General features: G+C 49.1%; 2 protein-coding genes across 3 annotated transcripts in view; both read left to right on the top strand.

Annotated features, from left to right (window-relative positions):
- Window positions 1-19,980, top strand: part of RPLP2 (ribosomal protein lateral stalk subunit P2) — a 176,117-nt gene that overhangs the window by 21,311 nt on the left and 134,826 nt on the right. The window lies entirely within an intron of this gene.
- The window catches only part of PHRF1 (PHD and ring finger domains 1), a 32,200-nt gene continuing 21,443 nt past the window's right edge, over window positions 9,224-19,980 (top strand). Inside the window, exons 1-5 of one of the 2 annotated variants that reach the window (XM_069857761.1) lie at window positions 9,224-9,358; window positions 16,049-16,163; window positions 16,493-16,615; window positions 18,109-18,341; window positions 19,292-19,375. In XM_069857761.1, the coding sequence (XP_069713862.1) occupies window positions 16,073-16,163; window positions 16,493-16,615; window positions 18,109-18,341; window positions 19,292-19,375 (531 nt within the window). In that variant the 5' untranslated portion in view covers window positions 9,224-9,358; window positions 16,049-16,072. The remainder of the gene's footprint in view (window positions 9,359-16,048; window positions 16,164-16,492; window positions 16,616-18,108; window positions 18,342-19,291; window positions 19,376-19,980) is intronic. The other variant, XM_069857760.1, reaches the window with a different exon arrangement.

Raw genomic sequence — 19,980 nt, 5'->3', positions numbered from 1 at the left:
ACAAGCCGCTCCATCTGCACCTGGATAAGCACAAGTGAGAACACCAGCTCTTACATTCCATCAGCATCTCCCATGAGGCCCTGTTGGGCTGTGGTCCCTGGGGATGTGCCCCTATCAAAGCTGATTTTTGAGGTCCCGCTGCAGCTCAGCAGCTTGGTCAAGTGATATTGAAAGTTTGCTTCACGGGGAGAGCGTTTCCCTGCTTGTTTGGTTTTGGGGCTTCTTGTGCTTGTGTTATGGGCTCTCTTGCTTTTAAAACGAGACTCCACCTCACTAAGGAGAGAAGTGGAGGGTGATGGAGGTTTTAAAGAGCATTGCAATGCTGCCTGGGGGAAAACCACCCAAAAAGCGGGTTCAGAAACTCTGCTTGCCTTGGACGTGGCCGCATTTTTGGGATGTTATGTGAAGCCTTCCATGTGTCCTGAAAAACTGACCTCCATAAGTTAAAAACTGGATCTTTGGTTTTGGGGCTACATTTGTGGCTATGCCTTCTGCAAAATAAATGGGATTTTATTTATTTATTTATTTATTTATTTATTTATTTTGCAGAAGAAAAAGGAAAAAAAAGAAAAACAGGGCAGAAAATTAATTTGATTTTTGCATGGGACTTTTGTCCTGCACTTCTGCTTAGATATTATTTGATTATTACTTTTGTGGGTTATTTCCATTCTGTCATGATCTGACAGGCCAAACCAGTGCCAGTCATTCTTGGAAGGGGAGGGAAATAAGGGTTTCAAAAATATCTATCATGGCAGATTTTGACCCTGCAGCTGATGCCCCTTGATGAGGATTCAGGATTTGGAACTGCTGTGTGGGATGGGGAACTCAGCTGTGTCCCCCACCGAGGTCTGAGAATCAGGCATGGGGTTTGGGAGAGCGCTGTGGCTGAGGCAAACTTTTTCAGCTCCAGGCTGTGGTATTCTGCAGATTTTCTTCATTTTTTTGTCCCATAAACCATCACCCAGCTCCTGCAAAGCCAGTGGTGTTTTGTGAGGTAACAAATCACTTTGATTAACGCCTCTCCCATGGGGTTGGGGGGGGTGCAGGGGAGGTGTTAATCAAACTCATTTATTAACTTAGGAAACTCCTCACCCATGGGTGACCTATATTCCTCCCAACATGGGGGGGCGTGCAATGGCACAGTGAGCATGTAGGTCCCTGTGCGTTATTTAACTGAGCAAGGCTCGATACCCGGTCTGGCTCCCCTGCCTTTCCGCTTTTATCTGCTGTAAAGGCTGTGTCAATAATACATTTCTGCCATTGAATATTTTATTGATGGTTTGACTTTTTTTGCTGCTTGCAATTCCCATTTCAAGGCTGCATGATTGTTCCTAATTAAAATTTTATGCCCTGGGAGAAGCCTTCTTGCTACAGTGGAGATGATGCTGTCCTTTTCTAGGCCACTACAGAGCAGTAGGAAGGAATTACTCATTGTTATGAGATTAAAACAAAGCAAATAAATTATTGGTTTTTTCCCCTTAAAAAACAAACCAAAAGCTGCGCGTACTGGAGAGGGAACAACTGGCTCGCAGGCAAGGCAGGGTTCCAAGTGTACTGGGTGGCTCAAGGATGCTGTGTGTGGATGAGCGGGGAGCGATATCCCTGTGTCCCCCAGGGCACTGCACGGCAGCTTCTTCCTTCCTTGCGGCAGCCAGGAACAGGCTTCAGGGCTTCTCCCTCCTTGGATCCTTCTCAGTACCAGCTCCACCCAAAAATCATGAAGCAGAGGATATACCTATTTTTCACTGGTGAACAGTCGTGGCATTATTTTATTTTGCTTTATTTTATTTTTAAGAAAACAATTCTGCAAGTTACCTGCAGGCTCTGTCAGCACAAGACACCCTTCAAGAGAGTAATTCAGGCCCCTCCATCCTCCCTGGGGCTCTTCTCTCTGCACTACCTTTAATTTATTTATTTATTTTTTAATATTGCATAAGAAAAATGGCTCCCAGCTCCTCACTCATCTACCCTGGGCTGCACCGGCTCATTAGGCCAGGCATCCTCTGCAGATGGTGATCAGGGCATCAGCACTGCCCCAGGGCAGTACGGTGTCTCAAGGGCAGCATATCTGCAAATATTTGAAACACCCCCAATGCTCAGTAATGGATTTGCATGAGTTCCTCAGTGTTTGGGTTTGTTTTTTTTTCCCCTCCCTAAATTTCATCCAGAGTGCTAGCAGCATTTGTGCTGCCTCCCAGCCCCTGGATTTTGCAAGTAGCTTTTACAGCACATGCTTCGGCACTAGTTACATAAGGAAAGGTGTGAATGACTGGAGGAGAAAATGTCTGTTGGTTTTGCTCCCCAAGTGGTGTACAGATGCTGTGCTGCTTGCTCCAGGGTGCACAGCTCCTACGAGGGTAGTTCACTGCAGATGGAGAAGAGAAACTATTTCAACTGGCACACGTGTCCATGCAGGGAGTGTTATCTGCTGTCCCTATGACAATTCTTTGCTCTGTCTCGCGGTAAGGACAGAGTGCATTCCACCTTGCTCTGGAAAAAAAAAATTAAAAAGCACTAGAGGAGGCCGGGAAATTTTCTTGTGTATGGATGAGCAAGTTTCTCTCCCAATGGAACCTCCTGCCAGCATAAGTCTTTTTTTTTTTTTTAGGGATGTATTATGTAAGTCCCTGCTTGCATTTAACTAACTGACTTCCTCTTAAACAATTCATGTACTCCTATTCCTCACAGGCCAGTTTGCTCCTTCGGTGAGGATCACCATGTAGGACCTGCCACTGGCGCTTATAGACAGAACACAATAGGCACCTCCCATGTGGTACTTGAAGCGTTAGGCCTGCTCACAGTCCTGTGCAAAGCGCTGAAACGACACCAAAAATGTTTGAGGAGCACAAAGAATCCTTTCACCTTAATGGGTCTGATACTCAGCACCTTCCCCTCCTGTAAGGAATCCATCCGCTGCCTCTCCCCAAAAATCTTACAGCATCAGTTTTGAGTGAGAGCTTTTATCGCCTGACTAATCCTGTTACCAGGCTAAGCATCACCTTACGAATCTGTGTATTAGCTACTGACAAACATGAAATTAAGGGGCATCTTAGCCCTGACTGCTATATTTTCTCTTCGCTCAGGAGCACTCTAGGGCTCTTCTGCTAGCGCAGGGGCAAAGGCACCAATGCTGGTGTTTCCGCTTGATGGACAACCAGGTCATACCCTTCCACTCTCATTTTCAAGCCACTTTCACTGGCTACAACGGCAAAATAAGAGATGGGAGGCACGGGGAATGCAATGTGCATCAGCTGTGTCACTGAGAAAGCACAGACTTCCTCTTCAATTGGTTTGGTGCCCCGGACTACAGTAATAAGAACCCAAACATTGGTTTTGCACTATTTATTGAAGTCTTCAGGTGACAGCACAGCAGGTTAGTTTTGAATCATGCCACAAGGATGTCAAAACCAGGAATTGAGCTGTATGTTCCCCACTCCCCCAGCTTACTGTAGAGAGACACCATACAAAAATACAAAAACCAAACAAACAAACCAAAAAAACAACAAAAAAAAACAAAACCCAGAAACCAAACCTCACTTCAAACCCTTGCCTTTGCTTACTGGAGCTCATTAGGATGGTTCCATAGGTAGCGAGAAGCAGGAAGCCTTCATACCACCGTGCTGCTCACGGGAACTGGGACAAGTCTTGCCAGGTGACCCATGGAGCTGCTTCTGCCAGTGGCATCTCCAGGGGTTAGTCATCAGGCACAGTCCCAAATGCAGAGCTATTTCTTCAAAGAGAAAGAGTGTCTTCATTTTCAGATACAGGTTTGTTACATGCATGGTCACCTATGAGATGGAATGGTCTCAGCTTGTAGCCTCATTCATACACAGGTGTATTTCGCACCAGCTTTCCCCCTCTACCTGCTATGCAGTGACACTGTGCTCCTGCCTGCTTGGGACCAGCAGAGGGAAGATGCTGCAGGTGCAGCAAGGGAGGAGGAAAGCCTTCTGGGGCTGAGAAAGCTGAGAATCTGTGTTCCCCCTCCATGCACTCTCCAGACTCCCACCCATCCAAAAAAAGGCCCATTTGGCTTCTGAACAAGCATGAAAGCAGCTTTGGTAAATTCAGGTGGTTTTCCTGTGTTTCCAGAGTGTTTGACCCTCACTCAGTCTGTGCAGGGCACAGAGGGCGCTTATTTTTCTTGTGGAAAAGCAGATGGGAAGAGAGGAAGAAACAACAAATGAACATAGACGGGAGAGATGGGGACAGGCAAAATTTCTCTGTGAGAGACTTTATCCGTGCAGAGGACCTTGCTCTGCCTTCCTTGCAATTAACTAGTTACTAACCAGCGTACTGGCGATTCCTTCAGATCAACCCTTTACAACAGTTCATAGTGACACATGCGCAGCCCAAGCAAGAAGGAGAATACCTGAGCCCTTTCAAGGAACTACAGGCTGCGGTGCGTCCTAGCTGGTTATGATGAACTTAAGCTGCTGCTAAAGCAAAGAAGATGCTTGTCAACTCTTCAGCTTCTTCACCAGCCCAAAAATCGCAAGAGACAACTTTGTAGGAGAAGCAATTTGCATCATCACTTTCTTTAGGTGACAAGCACCCCGGGCAGACAGAGGCATCCGTGCCTTCCTGCTCCTCCGGCCCACGAAGTCCGAGTCCCTCGAGTGGCATCGCAGCACGATCACACAAGGCGCCTGCCAGCAACCAGCCAGGGCTGAGGGCAGAGCCCTCGCGCAAGAAGCGGAAAGCGGCCAGAAAGGGCGAGGGGTGGGATGGGAAGCAAAACCGTAACAAAAAAGGAAAGCAAGGCTCATTTCTGCTTTTCTTTTAACAGACCGGAGAGTCTCCCCATAAAGGTGACTCATCCAGAGTAACGCCAGGCACGGTCTCTCCTGTTAACACACCCTTGGCAATAGCAGTTCGGTTAGTCACTGACCGGGTATCGAGACGTCACCGGCCGGGACGAGCCGTCTCCTTAACTCGGTACGGAGTCCACCGGCACTTATTTACCTCGCAGGAGCGCGGGGGAGAGCGGGGGGCGCGCTTCGCCCCCGCCGGCCGCTCCTCGGCCCCTCCCCGGGCGCCGCAGCCCGCGCGGGACACCGGCTCCCCCCGCGCGGCTCCGGTGCGGGGCAGCCGCCGCGGGTCCCGGAGGGCAGGCTCGGCGCCGCACAGCGATATCCGAGGAGCAGCTTAGCCGCTGTCACACGCACAGTGGAGTCGCGGAGAGCACAATGTGCGTTAGTCAGTGGCTCACCTGCTCCTGGAGGGTGACGGGGCGGCGGGGCCGCCTGCGGCACGGGACACACCGGGCAGCGCGCAGGGCGCGGCGGCTCCGCGCCGGGATGCGCGTCCCCCTCGCCGCCGCTCACCCGCGCCCGCGATGCCCCCACCGCCCCGCGCCGCCGCTCGCCCGCTCCCCGCCGCTCGCTCGCGCTCCTGCAGCCGCCGCCGCCCGCCCGCCGCCCGCCCGCCGCCCCGCTCACCTGCGATCCCGCCGCCGCCGCCGCCGCCGCCAAGTTCTCGCCGTGCCCCGGCCCGTCCCCCGCGCGCCGCGGCCCCGCCCCGCCCCCCGCGCCGCGCCCGCCAATCGCGGCGCCGCCCGCCCGCGCGCCGGCCCCGCCCCCGAGCCGCGGCGCCCAATGGCGGCCCGGGCCCCGCCCTCCCCCGGCGGCCGCGGGGCGGGGCGGGCTGCGCGGCCCCCCTCCGCCCCACCCCGGCGGTGACAGCGGCGGGCGCGGCGCGTTCGCTTCTGCACGTCGCCGCTGCGGGGAGGAACCATTTGTACCTGTTGCGCCGCTGCCCGCCCCCACCCACCCCCCCTCCCCCTTCCCCTCCCCGCCGCTCTCCCCGCCCCGCCGACCCCCGGCCCCGCCCGGCGCCCGCGGCCCCGGCGGCGCTGCCCGGCCCCGAGCCGCCCGCGGGACCCGCGCTGCCCCCCGCCGCCCCCGCCGCCGCCCGGCCCTTGGTACGGCCCGCGGAGCCGGGCCATCGGCGCGGTGTCGGGGCGCACGTAGGCGCAGGGGGTGCCCGGGCGCGGCGGGCGGACGGACAGACGGACACAGAGCCGAGAGACAGAGAGAGACAAAGGCGGGAACGTAGACAGACGGGACAGACGCGGAGTGGTGAGAGGGAGATGCGCACCCGCATACGTACATAGACAGATACATAGAGACGATAGACAGACACACAGAGGGATGATAGATGCATACATAGGTAGATAGGCAAATAGAGATGATAGATAGAAACACAGACAGGCAGACACACGGAGACATGACAAATAGATACACGGACGATAAATGGATATCTCGCCTCCACCCCGTTGTATCCCAGTGGGCTGGGTGCATGGAACAGCCTCTGAGCGTGCCGGGTGGGCAGCAGAGACCTGGCACCGAAGGGCACTGCGGGGCATCCCTCAGCCTGAAAGGCTCCACTGTGCCCCAGGACGGGGGCCTCGAGGGGCAAAAGCCCAAGCACCCAGGAGTCTGCTTCGAGTTACTTCTTTTCCCCCAAGAAAGACAGGCTTTCTGGACACCCTCAGTGTAACAGTGCACACCTCCGTGTTGGGAGAGCTCCTTCTCACCTACAAGCTGGCACTGAAGCAAATGGTTGAAACACTGAAAATTTCAGGGTGCCTCAACAAGGATTTACTAAGCACCAAAGACAGTGTTTTATGGATAAGCATAGCACTGTCCTGCAGAGGCAAAGAGCTTTGTCTGGAGACACGCAGAGAGTCAGGCATTGAGCCAGCAGGCTGGCCCCTCTCTGCCTGAAGCCACACACCCTTCTCAAACAGACCAGAAACCAGAGTGAGTCCAGGGGAGCAGGCATATTTGGTGGAACCCTGGCTTCATCCATACTGCTGATGTTCAGGGAAAAACACTTTGAGTGTGAACATGGCAGTGGCCAGGCACTCCATCCCTGCTGAATGGATAATGTGCACTGTCTCGTAAAAGACGTGAGCTCTGCATCCCTTGTGAAAACTTCCTCGGCATCAGCTGTCACAGCTCTGATGGCAGTTTTGCAATCTGGTGCTCCTCCTGCAAGGTGTGGTGCAAGATTTTGAAGTAAAACGTAGTGCTATCTCCCTTGTAGCTGGCAGCAGAATTTCCCTTTTTACTGGAGCAAAGTCATTTGTGGCTCTACTCTTCGGTTGCTGGTGGAGAAAGGATGGAGGGACAGCCCCTCTTCTGTGTGACAGCCTGCACAATGACAGCCTGTATGCGTGCCATGCAGGGTTTTTTTGTTTTCACCCAGCAGTTGTAGGGGGGAAAAGCACGTATTTTGCATTTCCAGCACAAGGGCTTGCTCCTGGATTGCAGCAAAATCAACCGTGGAACAGGCTGGGCCCTGCACCCTCTAGGGTGAGCCAACACAAAAAAAGAGGGATGGCCTTGGGAAATACTCGCCTTGTTTAAAAAAAGGTATTTTGTGAGAAGTTACTTGGCTGAGTACTACTCAACACCTCCCTGCCAGCACTGCTGCTTCTGCTGGGCTGCTCTGTGGGGCACAGACCACGCGTGCTGTCAGCTGCTGTGCTCCAACAAGCCCCGAGTCTCTTCTTCCAGGTAGTGCCTTACATTTGAAGTTTTATTTAAAAATAAAGAAATTTAAAAAAATCCTTCTTCCCCTGACTGCAAGCACACAGGGAAGGAGCGTGGTTGGAAGCGGTGCTTGCACAGCTGGCTGCCTGCGTGCTCCGAGCTCCCCGGGTGCCATCCTAACCCGTCCAGCACGGAGCGGGGCTGCAGGGCCACCAGCCAAGCGGCAGCCGAGCAGCAGGCAAAGCGCTCGCTTGCAGCCCGAGCAAAGGGTGCAATGGGTGCTCACTCTGGAGGTGCCACCATTGACGTCTGTAAATGAACAGCAAGACCGTCCCAGGCTCAGAGGACGGTCCGCCACCGCCCCGGCAAGGCTCGGGGCCAGGGGGCTTTGCAGCGGCGCTGGCGGGTGCCGTTCGCCCTCAGCCCCTGCTCCCGCTCCAGCTCCTAATCAGCTTGTTGTTCAGCCCTTGATCTCTGGGATGAATTTTTCTGCTGACGCGGCCGGTGCTGCCCCAGGGAGAGCCCCCGCTTATCCCAGCCCTGCAGCTCTTCCCTTTGTTCCCAGCTGGCTCGCAGTCCCCGCGGCGGTGCCAGAGCCGCGATGCGCGCACGGACGGGCGGCGGGCTGAGCCGGGGGCAGGAGGGCACCGCCGGCCGCCCCTCGCCGGGCTGGGCGCGGCACCGGGGCCGTCAGCACCGGGAACAAGCCCCAGCTCTACCCCCGGCGGGCCGGCGGACGCGGTTAACAAGTTGCCCTCGCAACCAAACGCAAATCGGGTCTTTTCAAACACGAGGCGTTTCGTAATGACCGGCTGCAGCTTTACCAGGGGTTTCACCCCCGGTCGGTCCCTCTCCCAGAGCCGCGAGAGGGGAGGCAGCAACGAGGACCTCGCTTCTCCCCCTCCCCGGCCCCCGTCTGACTCCTGACAATGGCCCAAGTGTCTGGGAGGACGCGCGTTAACCTCAGTCACGTCCGTCGCGAGCGGGGACGGGGCTGCGCTCCCGTTCCTGGCGGGCGGCCGAGCCCAGGGAGCGCGGCCCGGCGGCGGGAACAGCCCCGCCTCCTTACGTGCCGCTGGTCACCCACAGGAACGGGAACATTCGGGCTGGGAGCAGCCGCGCGTACTTACAGCGGGGAAAAAAAACTGGCCGCGATCTGCGTGGCCTTAAAGAGATGGTTAAAGCTGCCCCGAGGGCGCACGGACACCTTCCCCTCGCAGGGCAGCGAGCGCCCAGCCTTGCCCTGCCGGGACCGGGCAAAGCCCGGTCCCTTGCCCGCTCGGGGGCACGACGGCCGCCCCGCCGAGCCGGCCCGCGAGGGGACGGGCTGAGACCTCGGGGGGACGGGGCTGAGACCTGGGGGGGACGGGGCTGAGACCTGGAGGGGACGGGCTGAGACCTCGGGGGGACGGGGCTGCGACCTGGGAGGACGGGCTGAGACCCTGGAGGGACGGGGCTGCGTCGAGCCTCGCCGAGCCCCGCTCGCCTCACAGCCTCGACGGGCGAGCCCCGCGTCCCTCGCACAGCTTGGGGACACCGACCGAAGAGACAGCGACTCCCCGAGGCTGTCGTGGGACGCCCCTGCCTGCCCAGCTTCCGCGGGGCGATCAGGGGCCGCCGGGACCGCCCGTCAGAGCGGCGCGGCCCCGCCCCGCCGCGGCCCCGCGGTGTTCTCCCCGCCCTCCCAATGGTTCTCCCCGCCCCCTCCCCCCCCCCCCCGCACGCGGACGCAGTGGTTCGGTCCCGCGGCTGCTCCCGCCGGTGCCGGCGCCGCCACGACCCGGAAGTGTTCTCGCAGTGCTTCCGGGGCGAGGGGGCTTCCGGCTGTGCTGCCCGCGACGCCGGCCCGGCCCGGTGAGGTGAGCGCTGCGACCTCCTCCTCGCGCGGGCGCTGGGTTGGGGGCGGCCGGGCCGTGGGGGCGCCGCGCGGAGCCTCGGCCCGACCGGCCGTGCTCGGCGCCGTTACCGAGCCTGGTTCCTATAAACGGCCCGGTTTGTCGCTTTGCGGCGCTGTGGGAAGGCGGGGCGGGGCCGCCTGCCGGCCCTCCGGAGCCGCGGCTCTCGCGGGGCGGTCCCGCGGGAAGTGAAGCGCCCTCGCCGCTCCTGAGGGCTTCGCTGAATAAACGCGAGTGTCTGGAGCGGTGTCCGTTCCCCGCCCCCCCCCCCCCCCCCCCCCCTTGTTCGTGGCGCACGCGTGAGCGTGGTCGAAGAAGTTATAATTTCAGCCCTCGGTACAGATGTCGGTGGGCCTCTTGGCTAAGAAGTGTCAACGAGGGGTTTATGCGTTTATTAAGCGTACGTTAGCTCCTTGCAAAAGCGTGCCTAGGTTTACAAACTTTGCCTCGAGGGACACGTGCTTACTGATAGTTTTTTAAGCCCCTCATTGGATGCCCCTCATCAGTAACAGTTGGGTGGGTATGTTTTTTATAGGTTTAGTTAATGTTTTTCTTCCTGGTTATTGTATGGGTGCATTGCTGATCTGTTGAGGAGGTGTTTACTTTGTTATTTCCTTTCTCGAAGGTCAGTAGGTCTTGGTAAGCTTTGTCGTGGCTGTGTGCAAAAAGGAAATAGCAGGAGACTTCAGTTTGGTTTTTCATTTTGGGGTTTTGTTTTTTTTCCAACCATGCCTGTAAACAGCAAGGAAAGCTGTAGTTAAAGGTCGAGATGGTGTGAAAGACATGCTGAAAGGAAACTCACCAGTAAGGGTGACTTTTAAGTGAAAAAGAAGCTTGTTTAGAAAGAGGAGGCTGTGCGGTGTTGGGAACTGTTTAATTCACAGCTGGAAACAGCCAGTGGCTGCTGGAAATTGCACAGAGCTTGGCTGTTGCTTTGAATACAGAGGTACAAAATGCTCAGCTGTTCCTCTGGATGTGATGCCACGCTTCAAAATTGCTTTTGCAAAACCTGTGCATTGTTTTGTCTGCAATAAAAATTCCCCAAAGTGTGCAATGTTAGCTACTGGGGTAGCTATGATGGACAGTTTTGGTCCTGGGATTTAGGATGGCTAACTTTAGGGAACGGCCAGGATGGGGGAAAGATAAGTGATTCCTTGCTTACCCTGGAATTAATTTTCTGTGCCTTATCTGTTAGGTTCTTAGTCCCTTCCATTATTTAAATTGGTGCATGGGTAGTTCTTACAGTGATGTTTAAGAGTTAATATTTTTGTAACTTAAACAGGGGAAAGTTAGATCTAAATTTAGATTTACAGGGCTTTTTTAAAGCTCACTGTGCATGCTAGATTGGTATTGCATGGCCCTATGCTGTAGGAGTGAGTCTCTTGTTAATCTGAATACTTTCCCTGGTTCTTCTTACTTCTACCTTTGGTGTGTGATGGTGGCAGATACTGGTCACACAATATCCAGATGCCTTCCAACTGGGTTCAACCATGATTTTTACAACTCTTATTTTCTTTAAATGTAACATATGAAATTGGAAACAGAGCCAAATGGTTTCTGATGGGTGATGTTGGTTTTCCAGAGGAAACTGAATAATGTGGTCAATTTGGAAACAAAAAAAAAAAAACCCACAACAAATAAAGGAGATGTGCCAATGAGAACTGAGAGCTCGCGTGTTTGAATGTTGAATAGACTTAGGTTTGCTTATAAGTGCTCCTTGGAACATGGCAGCTCAGTAATTGCCCATGAAATTACATGAGCATTCAAAACCACCTTGCGAGAAAATCCAGCTGACTTGTTTTCTTTGCCTGTGTATAATCCCGAATGTTACCCAAGCAGATTAAAGTAAGTGCCTTGTCTAGTAGCTCTGCTGTTCCTGAAAACTAGAAACTACTATAAGAAGTTGGTGATGGAGGAAACCAGTTGGTGCTGGAAAGGAAGGGATGTTTGACTGGAAGAGTTGCTGTTGTGGGTGGCTCGTTCATCAGCTTTGTGTCCAAATGACATGGAGCTTGACTCTGTTTTGCAGACTTTGGCTCCTCTGGCAGTTGGAAACCTGCACTTTCCTTCTAGCTGGAACATATTCAAAGTACATTAAAATACAGATTTGTGGTAATGCATAAGGATCTTAGTTAAGAAAACTAAATGTTTGTTGAAGGGTTTATTTGATAAACACTTGTTCTGGCAGTAACACTTCTCTGTCACTGAAGCCAACAGAAAACTCCTGTTGCTAATGTAGCTTGAAGAAAGTATTTGTAATTGTTATTGGATTGTACAGTTAAAATAATGACTTAAGGCAGCTCAGTGTAAAAATATAATCTGTCTTAATAGCACAGACCAGGCTTGCAATTTAAACTGCAGCAGAGCCCATGTTGTGATAGGCACACAGTGCTCAGTGCGAACCTGACTTGGCACTGGTGAGGTTCTGCCTTTGAAAGGAACCTAGGGCTGGGAAAAGCACTGGTGCATGTACGGTGATCAAAAGCCTGTCACGCACTCATCGTTGCTGGAGTTCAATGTTCTATTAAAATTTTGTGAGATTCTTCTGAACGAGAATTTGTAAACGGGGGTTGGGGGGGTGAGGCGTGTTCAGGAGTACAGTGTCTGATTTAGCAGACCTAGTGTGCACCATCTAGTTCAAATACTGCATGTGTTGTGTGCAGACTGTAAAGGTGTAAATGGTGCACCTGCCCCGGGAACTGAAATGGGTTTTGCTGTAAGCAGTGGTGCCGTGCATTAGTGGTATTGAGCCCAAAGACTAGAGGTCTCTGGCCAGGTTACTCTGCATCTATGTTTGCAAGCTGCCTGCTGGGGACGTATTCTAAAGTATTCGGTATTGTCTTCAGTATATTCTTCAAAATGGGGTGCAGAAGAGGAGGGGATTGGCAGATAAGAGAGCCTCTTTTTCTGAAGGGTGGTGTGCAGAGTAGTGCACCCAATGGGATTTTTGAAGTGAGCAAGCAGTGAGGGGTGCAGCGGTCATGGAAGATCCTTGGCACCCCCAAAACTGAAAGCAGCTGTAGCTGCCTCAGTCAAATGGCCTTCAGGGTTAACTAGTTGCTTTTTAGCAGTCTGTGCTTTTATGTAACAGAAGTGCATAGTTAAGGTTTGCCTCAGAGGAATGACAACAATCCCATTCTCAACCAAACTTCTTGGTTTCCATAACAATAGTAAAAATACTTCCTATCTATTTTATTTCTGCTGGTTCCTAGAAAAATTCTGATGTGGAAAGTGCTGGAATGAAAGTTGTTCTTCTGTACAGGTGGATGAGCTCTCTGAAGTGTGTCATAAATGTGTTTTGTGTTTCACAGTGGTAATATGTTTGAATTGTCTCCCACAAGAAGGAAAACTTGGAAGTGATGCTTATTGATTTTAAAATAGGAGAACAAGCTCTCGTATTAGGTGTATAGTACGGTCAACTTTGGTTTCCTTCTTCTTTTCCATAAGAACAGCTACTCGGTTTGGAAAAGGTTGATCGTAAAATAAGATTTGTGATATGCTTAAAATTTCAAATTCATTTAATCTTGCTTGTTTTCTCCCTGTCTCTTCCCAGCTATCCACAAAACCCTTTTTTGCTGGCAAGTCCTGGAGACTTGATTGTTTGCTGCTGTACTAGATTTTCCTGAACTCTGAATTTTGCCTCTGAGCAAAGTACAAGCTTGCATTTGCACCATAAATATGTCAGTTTAGATTGTCAAGTCACAAGTGCTGATTTGTTTGCCTCTGTGCTTAAAGGATATCTTGCCATGGTGCAGCAGGGTGAAAATAACATGGGTGGTTGTTCTGTTCCACAGCAGTGAAGAAATGTGTGCTGCTTGGAAATGTGATTAAAAGTGTATGTTGGTCGAAACTGTGGTTTGTGGGAATTGCATTTAGAAATAAAAAGATGCTTTTTATGCAAGGAATTGGCTGGATGGTTGCACTCAGCAGCTCAATGCTCAAGTGCAGACTGGTGACAAGTGGTGTTCCACAGGGATCAGTACTAGGACTGGTAATGTTTAACATCTTTGCCACAGACGTGGACAGTGGGATTGAGTGTGCCCTTGGTAAGTTTACCGATGACAGCAAGCTGTGTGGTGCGACGGACACACTGGAGGGAAGGGATGTCATCTAGAGGAACCCTGGCAGGCTTGAGAGGTGGGCCTGTGCTAACCTCATTTTCAGCAAGACCAAGTGCAAGGTCCTGCACCTGGATCAGGGCAATCCCAAACACAAATACAGGCTGCGCAGAGAATGGATTGAGAGTAGCCCTGAGGAGAAGGGCTTGGGAGTGCTGGTGGATGAGATGCCCAGTGGGAGCCAGCAAAGTGCACTTGCAGCCCAGAAAGCCAACCATATCCTGGACTGCATCAAAAGAAGTGTGACCAGCAGGGCAAGGGAGGTGATTCTGCCCTTTTACTCTACTCTTGTGAGACCCCACCTGGAGCGCTGTGTTCGGGTCTGGAGTCCTCAGCACAGGAAGGACATAGATCTGTTAGAGCGAGTCCAGAGCAGAGCCACAAAGATGATCAGAGGGCTGGAGCATCTCCCATATGAGGACAGGCTGAGAGGGTTGGGCTTGTGTAGCTTAGAGAAGAAAAGGCTCTGGGGAAACCTTACAGGAGCCTCCCAGTGCTTAAAGGGGGCCTACAGGAAAGCTAGGGAGGGCCTCTTTATCAGGGAGTGCAGTGATAGGATGAGGGATAAAGGTTTTAAGCTGAAAGAGGGGAGATTTAGATTAGATATTAAGAAGAAAATTTTTACTGTGAGGGTGGTGAGGCAATGGAACAGATTGTCCAGAGAAGCTGGGGCTGTCTTGTCCCTGGAGATGTTCAAGGCCAGGCTGGATGGGCCTTTGAGCAACCTGATGCAGTGGAATGTGTCCCTGCTCATGGCAGGGGATGGAACTGGATGAACAATTCTATGATCCTTTTCTCACTGTGCTTATTGCTTTGCCTGAAGGAGAACTGGGGAGCAGGGGAATGAAAGTCATTGTAGTAGGAAAGTGGAGGCATATCCACAGGTTTGTGCCTGCGATCACTTTGACCTCCATTGTCCTCAATGGCCTGGGAGTGCCATACCTTGCTGGGCATAGCAGTGACAAGTCAGCTCTCTTCTCACAAGCTGCCGATGGAGAGGTGATACAGGCAGAGGTTCTGTATAAAATCTAAGTGCGCTATATAAGTTCCTGCTATGTATGTAACAAATATGCCTGCCAATCCCCTGCTGTCAGACTGGTGCTGCCAGTCCCTGTTCCAGTATATCCTAGCTGTAATGTCACCATGAATGTAGCATTGCTGTAGCTAATTTAGCTTTTGGGAGAGTATTGCAATTGAGCTTCAGTTTGAATAATTCATATATATGCACTGCTAAAACTTGAAAAATTCTTAGTGTTTCTTCCTATTTTTCAGTTTCATTGTGGAGTGACTTTTTTGATGAGTCTGTGTTTTTTTTAGCCAACATAAATTGGTTTTAAACACACTTCTGTTCACAGCCTCAAATTTAGCTAAAAGTTTCAATGTCTATTTAGGCAAGATCCTTCCTGAAGTTAGGAGAAATCTTTACAAAGAACTAGGTTGTGTTGAAGGTTGATTTTTTTTCTTTTTAGCTTTTTTTTTTAACCCTGAGCATTGAAGACAACTTGCAGTTTAGTCTGGTTTAGCAAAGTCTGCAGTTTATAACACTTATTAAGTGCAGAGCTGTGCTACGTGGCTCAGAAAGGGAGTGTGCAAGTGAAGATATACATGAAGAGCACTTGAACAATGTTTTGTTCCAAAATTTCTCTTAATGTGCAAGATATGTAATGTGGGACAGGGAGAGTGGGAGAAGAGCACCTGACTGAAACTTCTTTGCCACACTTGTAGAAGAATACAATTACTTTTTCATATTGATATACAATGTCTAGTTTGATGAAGTGTCAGTTAATTATATTTTGCCATGAACGGCTTACAGAAGCTTGCAGGGATATGTCTTTCTGAGTGCTTTATAGCATTATATATTAACAGCTCTGGTTTGATTGCCATTATGAATTTGGGTCATGAGACATCTCCCTGTCAGTTTTATTGCCAGTCTGTGCTAATGCACAGCAATTAATGTGATTGCATTAATATGTACCAAATCAAGTGTCCTCCTTTTTGAGGAATAATGGTTGTGAGGCCTGAGACTTTATTTCATGACAAAGCTGTGAAAAGGCCTTTTTAAAGACCTAAAATATGTAATCTTTCCTCATGTTTCTTCTCAGTTAAGCAAGATACAGTATTTTTATTTGAAACACAAATTGTCATCCTTTTAGGCTTTTTCTCAAAAGGCCTCTGGTCCCTTTCAGTTTGGCATTTTATTGCTAGTCCACAGGATTGTTTCAGTGTTTGCAGGTTTTCTAGTGCTATTTTCAATGGGGATTTCTAATTACACCTTTTTCTGTCATCCAGGAGACCTAGGTATATCTGTATCTGGTTTCATCTAGCTCAGCAGGGAGGTGAAGTGTCACATAACAATAACTGCTCACCTATAGCCACCTCTGACTTGAAACTGGGAAAGCCAATGATGTGAGCAGCCTTTGCTGTAGAGCAATGTCCCTTTTACCATCCCCATCTCCATGGATGCTCTTTGCCGGACTGATGCCTGCTCTGCTTGTGTAGGTGGTGCACTGCCTCACTGAAGTCTGCCTTCTTGCAGGGAGTGGATTCCCAATGCCCTGCCATGGATGATGACAGCCAGGATGAACTGATAAACAAGAATGCTGCACTAGGCAAGGGAAAAAGACAGTGTCTTGCATTCCTCAGTGAAACAGGTAAATGCAGCCTCTCTACATGTGCACATTTCTAGTTTTAGGTTGGAGAACCTATTGGTTTGACCTCCAAGGAGAAGTAAAGATATTTTTTTGACCATTTATTTCATTTTCCCTGAGAAATTTTTCTGTTTGTTTCCTGTATTATGTATCTCAAACTGCTGGCATGCTGCACTTGAATTTCTCAGAACAGGCAACTTTGATACCACTGAAGAAATCTGGGGTTTTGCTTCATATATAATTTCTTGAACAGGGGTTCTGGTGTATCCTTCACTGTTCTGTGCGTCTGTATCAAATAGGTATTTATTCTCTTCATCTCTTTTCTTTTTAAGAAAGCAATGGTGGAAATAGCTGTGATTCAGAAGATGGTACCAGAAGTGAGGAGGAAGATGATTACACTGAGGAAGAGGGAGTTGATGAGGACAAGGAAGAAAGTGAAGATGAAGAATTAGAAGGTAGGTTTGTTAATGTGTGTTAGCAGACAATTTTTTAATAATTGGAGGAAAGGTGGGATGAAAGCTTTTCCTCCTGAAATTAACCATGAGTTTTAAGTGTAAATCCACAGATGCTGCTGTTTCAAGCAGATGCCCAAATCCTGCAGTAATAAACAAGTAATATTTCCTGACTTCTAAGTCTTTAAAGCATTTGTGTTTGAAGATGATCACTAGCCAAAGTGGTGTAGTTAGAGTCAATGAGAGTGAACTTTGCTGCAGCAGGAGTAGAAGGAAAAAGTCAAAATAGTTCCTGCTGTTTTTTCAGTTGTGAAGAGCGTGTATGTTTGCTTTAGCATGGGGCTCTAAAGTGAGTGTTGTGATAGGCAGCTTTGGAAATAAATTACTGTTGCTGTTAAGTCTGAGGAGGAGGACTTAACTAATTTTTCTTGGATATTACTTGGATTAGTTAATTTTGCTGGAAAAAGTACTCTGTAGATTCATGTACTTCTGCAACTGCTGCACCCAAGTTATTATTTGGATAGATAAAAATAGTTTTCTGTGACATCTGGAAGCTTGTTGAGAAGGCAAGAGCAGTTTTACTTTCTAGACTGATTTGAACACAGACTAAAAAGTTGATACCAGGTGCCAAAAAGCTTTAATCTGCTATTTTGGGTAATCTCTGTTACGTCCAGACAGGAAAATTCAATAGAAGAGATAAAAGACAAGGACCTCATTTTTGTTATTTTAAAAAAACAAAAAAAACCACAAAAAAAACCAAAAACCAAAACAACCACCTCTCTAGCCGCCCCAAAAATGAGTGGTTTTCACCTAACTTTTCACTACTTCTCAAAAATGTCAATGTAATTCACAGGTTTTAGGGAAAGATTAACACACATCTCCATATTTTGTACTAAAAATAAAACCAGCTTTCAACAATGTATACTGAGTGTTTAGAATTAATTTTACTCAAAACCAAGCTTCTTTAAGCAGTATCCAGGTAGGCACCCCATCCCTTGACCCTCAAAATCATGATTTGCTGGTGGAATCTTTAATACTTTCTTCTGCAGATGAGCGTGTTGCTACTTCTTGTCCTCTGACCACAACAAACGAACCAAACAAAAAAGAAAACAACAAAAGTTAACTGCATGATAACTTTATTATTTAAATTCAGTGTTCAGTGGTAGCCTACCATACCCTACTCTCTTGTTGTTTTGATAATCTGTTGGGGTTTTTTTGCTGTCTGTCCTTTTAATCTCTTGCAAGGGTAGTCATGTTATCAGGCTTTATTTTTTGCTGGAGTAATCCTTTGCATTTTAGTGAAGGGATTTAGGAAAAAAGAAAACAGGGAAAATTATTGCCTCACACTAAGGAAGCTCTGTTTGTCCCTTGCAGCTCCATAAAATACACTTATTTGGAATTTTCTGTGAACTGGTACCCTATCCTGCCCAAACCCTCTGCCCTGGCTGCTGAAGCCCTGCAGCACTCAAGTTGTTTTTCATCTTTTATGTTTTAAGATTGTGAAGATGATGATGAAGAGGAGGAAGAGGAGGAAGACACTGAGGTGGCTGGGGGGGTAATGACTGATTCTCTGAAACTAGAGCCACGTATGAATGGAGTGAGCATTTCCTCTGATGAGGATGGCGAAAACTGCCCCATTTGCCTCAATGCGTTTAGGGATCAGGCTGTTGGGACTCCTGAGAACTGCTCCCATTACTTCTGCTTGGACTGCATCATAGAGTGGTCTAAGGTAAGCTGTTTTGGCCCTGATGTTGTGTGCGCTTCTGGTGTGCTCTGCTCTCTCCCCTCTGATCATGCTGTTCTGCTGTAATGAGATCTAAATACTGTAATATTTATATTTGATTTCTTAAGCTTTTTTTACACGGGCTTGGATTACTGCTCTATTTGACGGGATTCGTGTTTGTGAAGTGTGGATCTGTTTTTGTTGTACTCATCCTGATCTGTGCTCTAAAAGCTGTAATGTCATAAGCAAGTGTGTTTCTAGGCTTCTTAAAATTCTTTTTTTTTCAAGTGAAGACACCGTTAATGCTTGTTTTCTGTGTGTGTGTGTGGTTTTCTGTGTATCTGTTGTTATCACCTGTTGAAATCTGTGTTGTGGTGTTGGATGGGGGTCTGTTGTGACTGAACGTTTAAACATAGAAAAGATGCAAAAGGATACTGAGTAAATCAGCATTTTGCACTGAATTCGGAGTTTGTTGCCAGCTAACCGTGTAGTTCCCATAATCGTAATCCTGAGTTAGAATTACAGCAAAACTTACTTTGCTTGTGGCAGTACAAGTGGTAACTAAACAAACAATTAAAATAAAAACCACTCTGAATATCTTTGTAAGCTGTTTCCTGTTACTCATTCTTCCAAAAGAAAGAGAACACCCTAGAATATCACCACTATTTCAAAGCAGTGTTTGGAAGAACTTCGATGTTGATTTGACAATTGCATAAATTCAATTACTTTGGTATGTTAGATGCTTTTCTAAAAATGCTTGTTTTCTGATACAATAGGTTGATTGTAAATCAAATAAGTCATATTTAAATACTTAAAATGTCAAGACCAGTAGCTGTTAAAATGATTACTACATGCATGTAGTAAGTATTTAATTAGTAATTGGAGATTTAATTTTTAAAAATTGAATCCAGATGTGCTTGTTAACTGTATGAGTAAAACTTTTATTTCCTTTCTAGAATGCAAACTCCTGTCCAGTGGATCGAATCCTGTTTAAGAACATCAGCATTCGGGCACATTATGGTGGTAAAATATTAAAAAAGGTAAGCATTCTGCTCTAGCAAACAACAAGGCCAATTGCCACAAAGTAGCTATTTAAAGGTTAACACATCTGGCATGTTTGTCTGGTATTTGGTGTCTGGATGAATGTCTTGCGTGAAATTCTTTTTTGTAAATTGGAGAGATGTGGTTTGACAAGTGGACCGCTTGGTGGATAAGGAATTGGCTGGGTGGTTGCACTCAACAGAGCTATGGTCAGTGTCCAGGTGCAGACTGGTGACAAGTGGTGTTCCACAGGGATCAGTACTGGGACTGGTGCTGTTTAACATCTTTGTCACAAATGTGGACAGCGGAATCGAGTGTGCCCTTGGCAGATTTGCCAGTGACAGCAACCTGTGTGGTGCGATGGACACACTGGAGGGAAGGGATGCCATCCAGAGGGACCCTGACAGGCTTGAAAGGTGCTAACCTCATTTTCAGCAAGACCAAGTGCCAAGGTCCTGCACCTGGATCAGGGCAATTCCAAACACAAATATAGGCTGGGCAGAGAACGCATTGAGAGTAGACCGGAGGAGGACTTGGGGAGTGCTGGTGGATGAGAAGCTTAACGAGAGTCAGCAAAGTGCAGTTACATCAAAAGAAGTGTGAC

This window comes from Phaenicophaeus curvirostris, chromosome 5, assembly GCF_032191515.1.
Source record: "Phaenicophaeus curvirostris isolate KB17595 chromosome 5, BPBGC_Pcur_1.0, whole genome shotgun sequence".
Taxonomy (NCBI): domain Eukaryota; kingdom Metazoa; phylum Chordata; class Aves; order Cuculiformes; family Cuculidae; genus Phaenicophaeus; species Phaenicophaeus curvirostris.
This window is presented reverse-complemented; position numbering and strand designations above follow the sequence as displayed.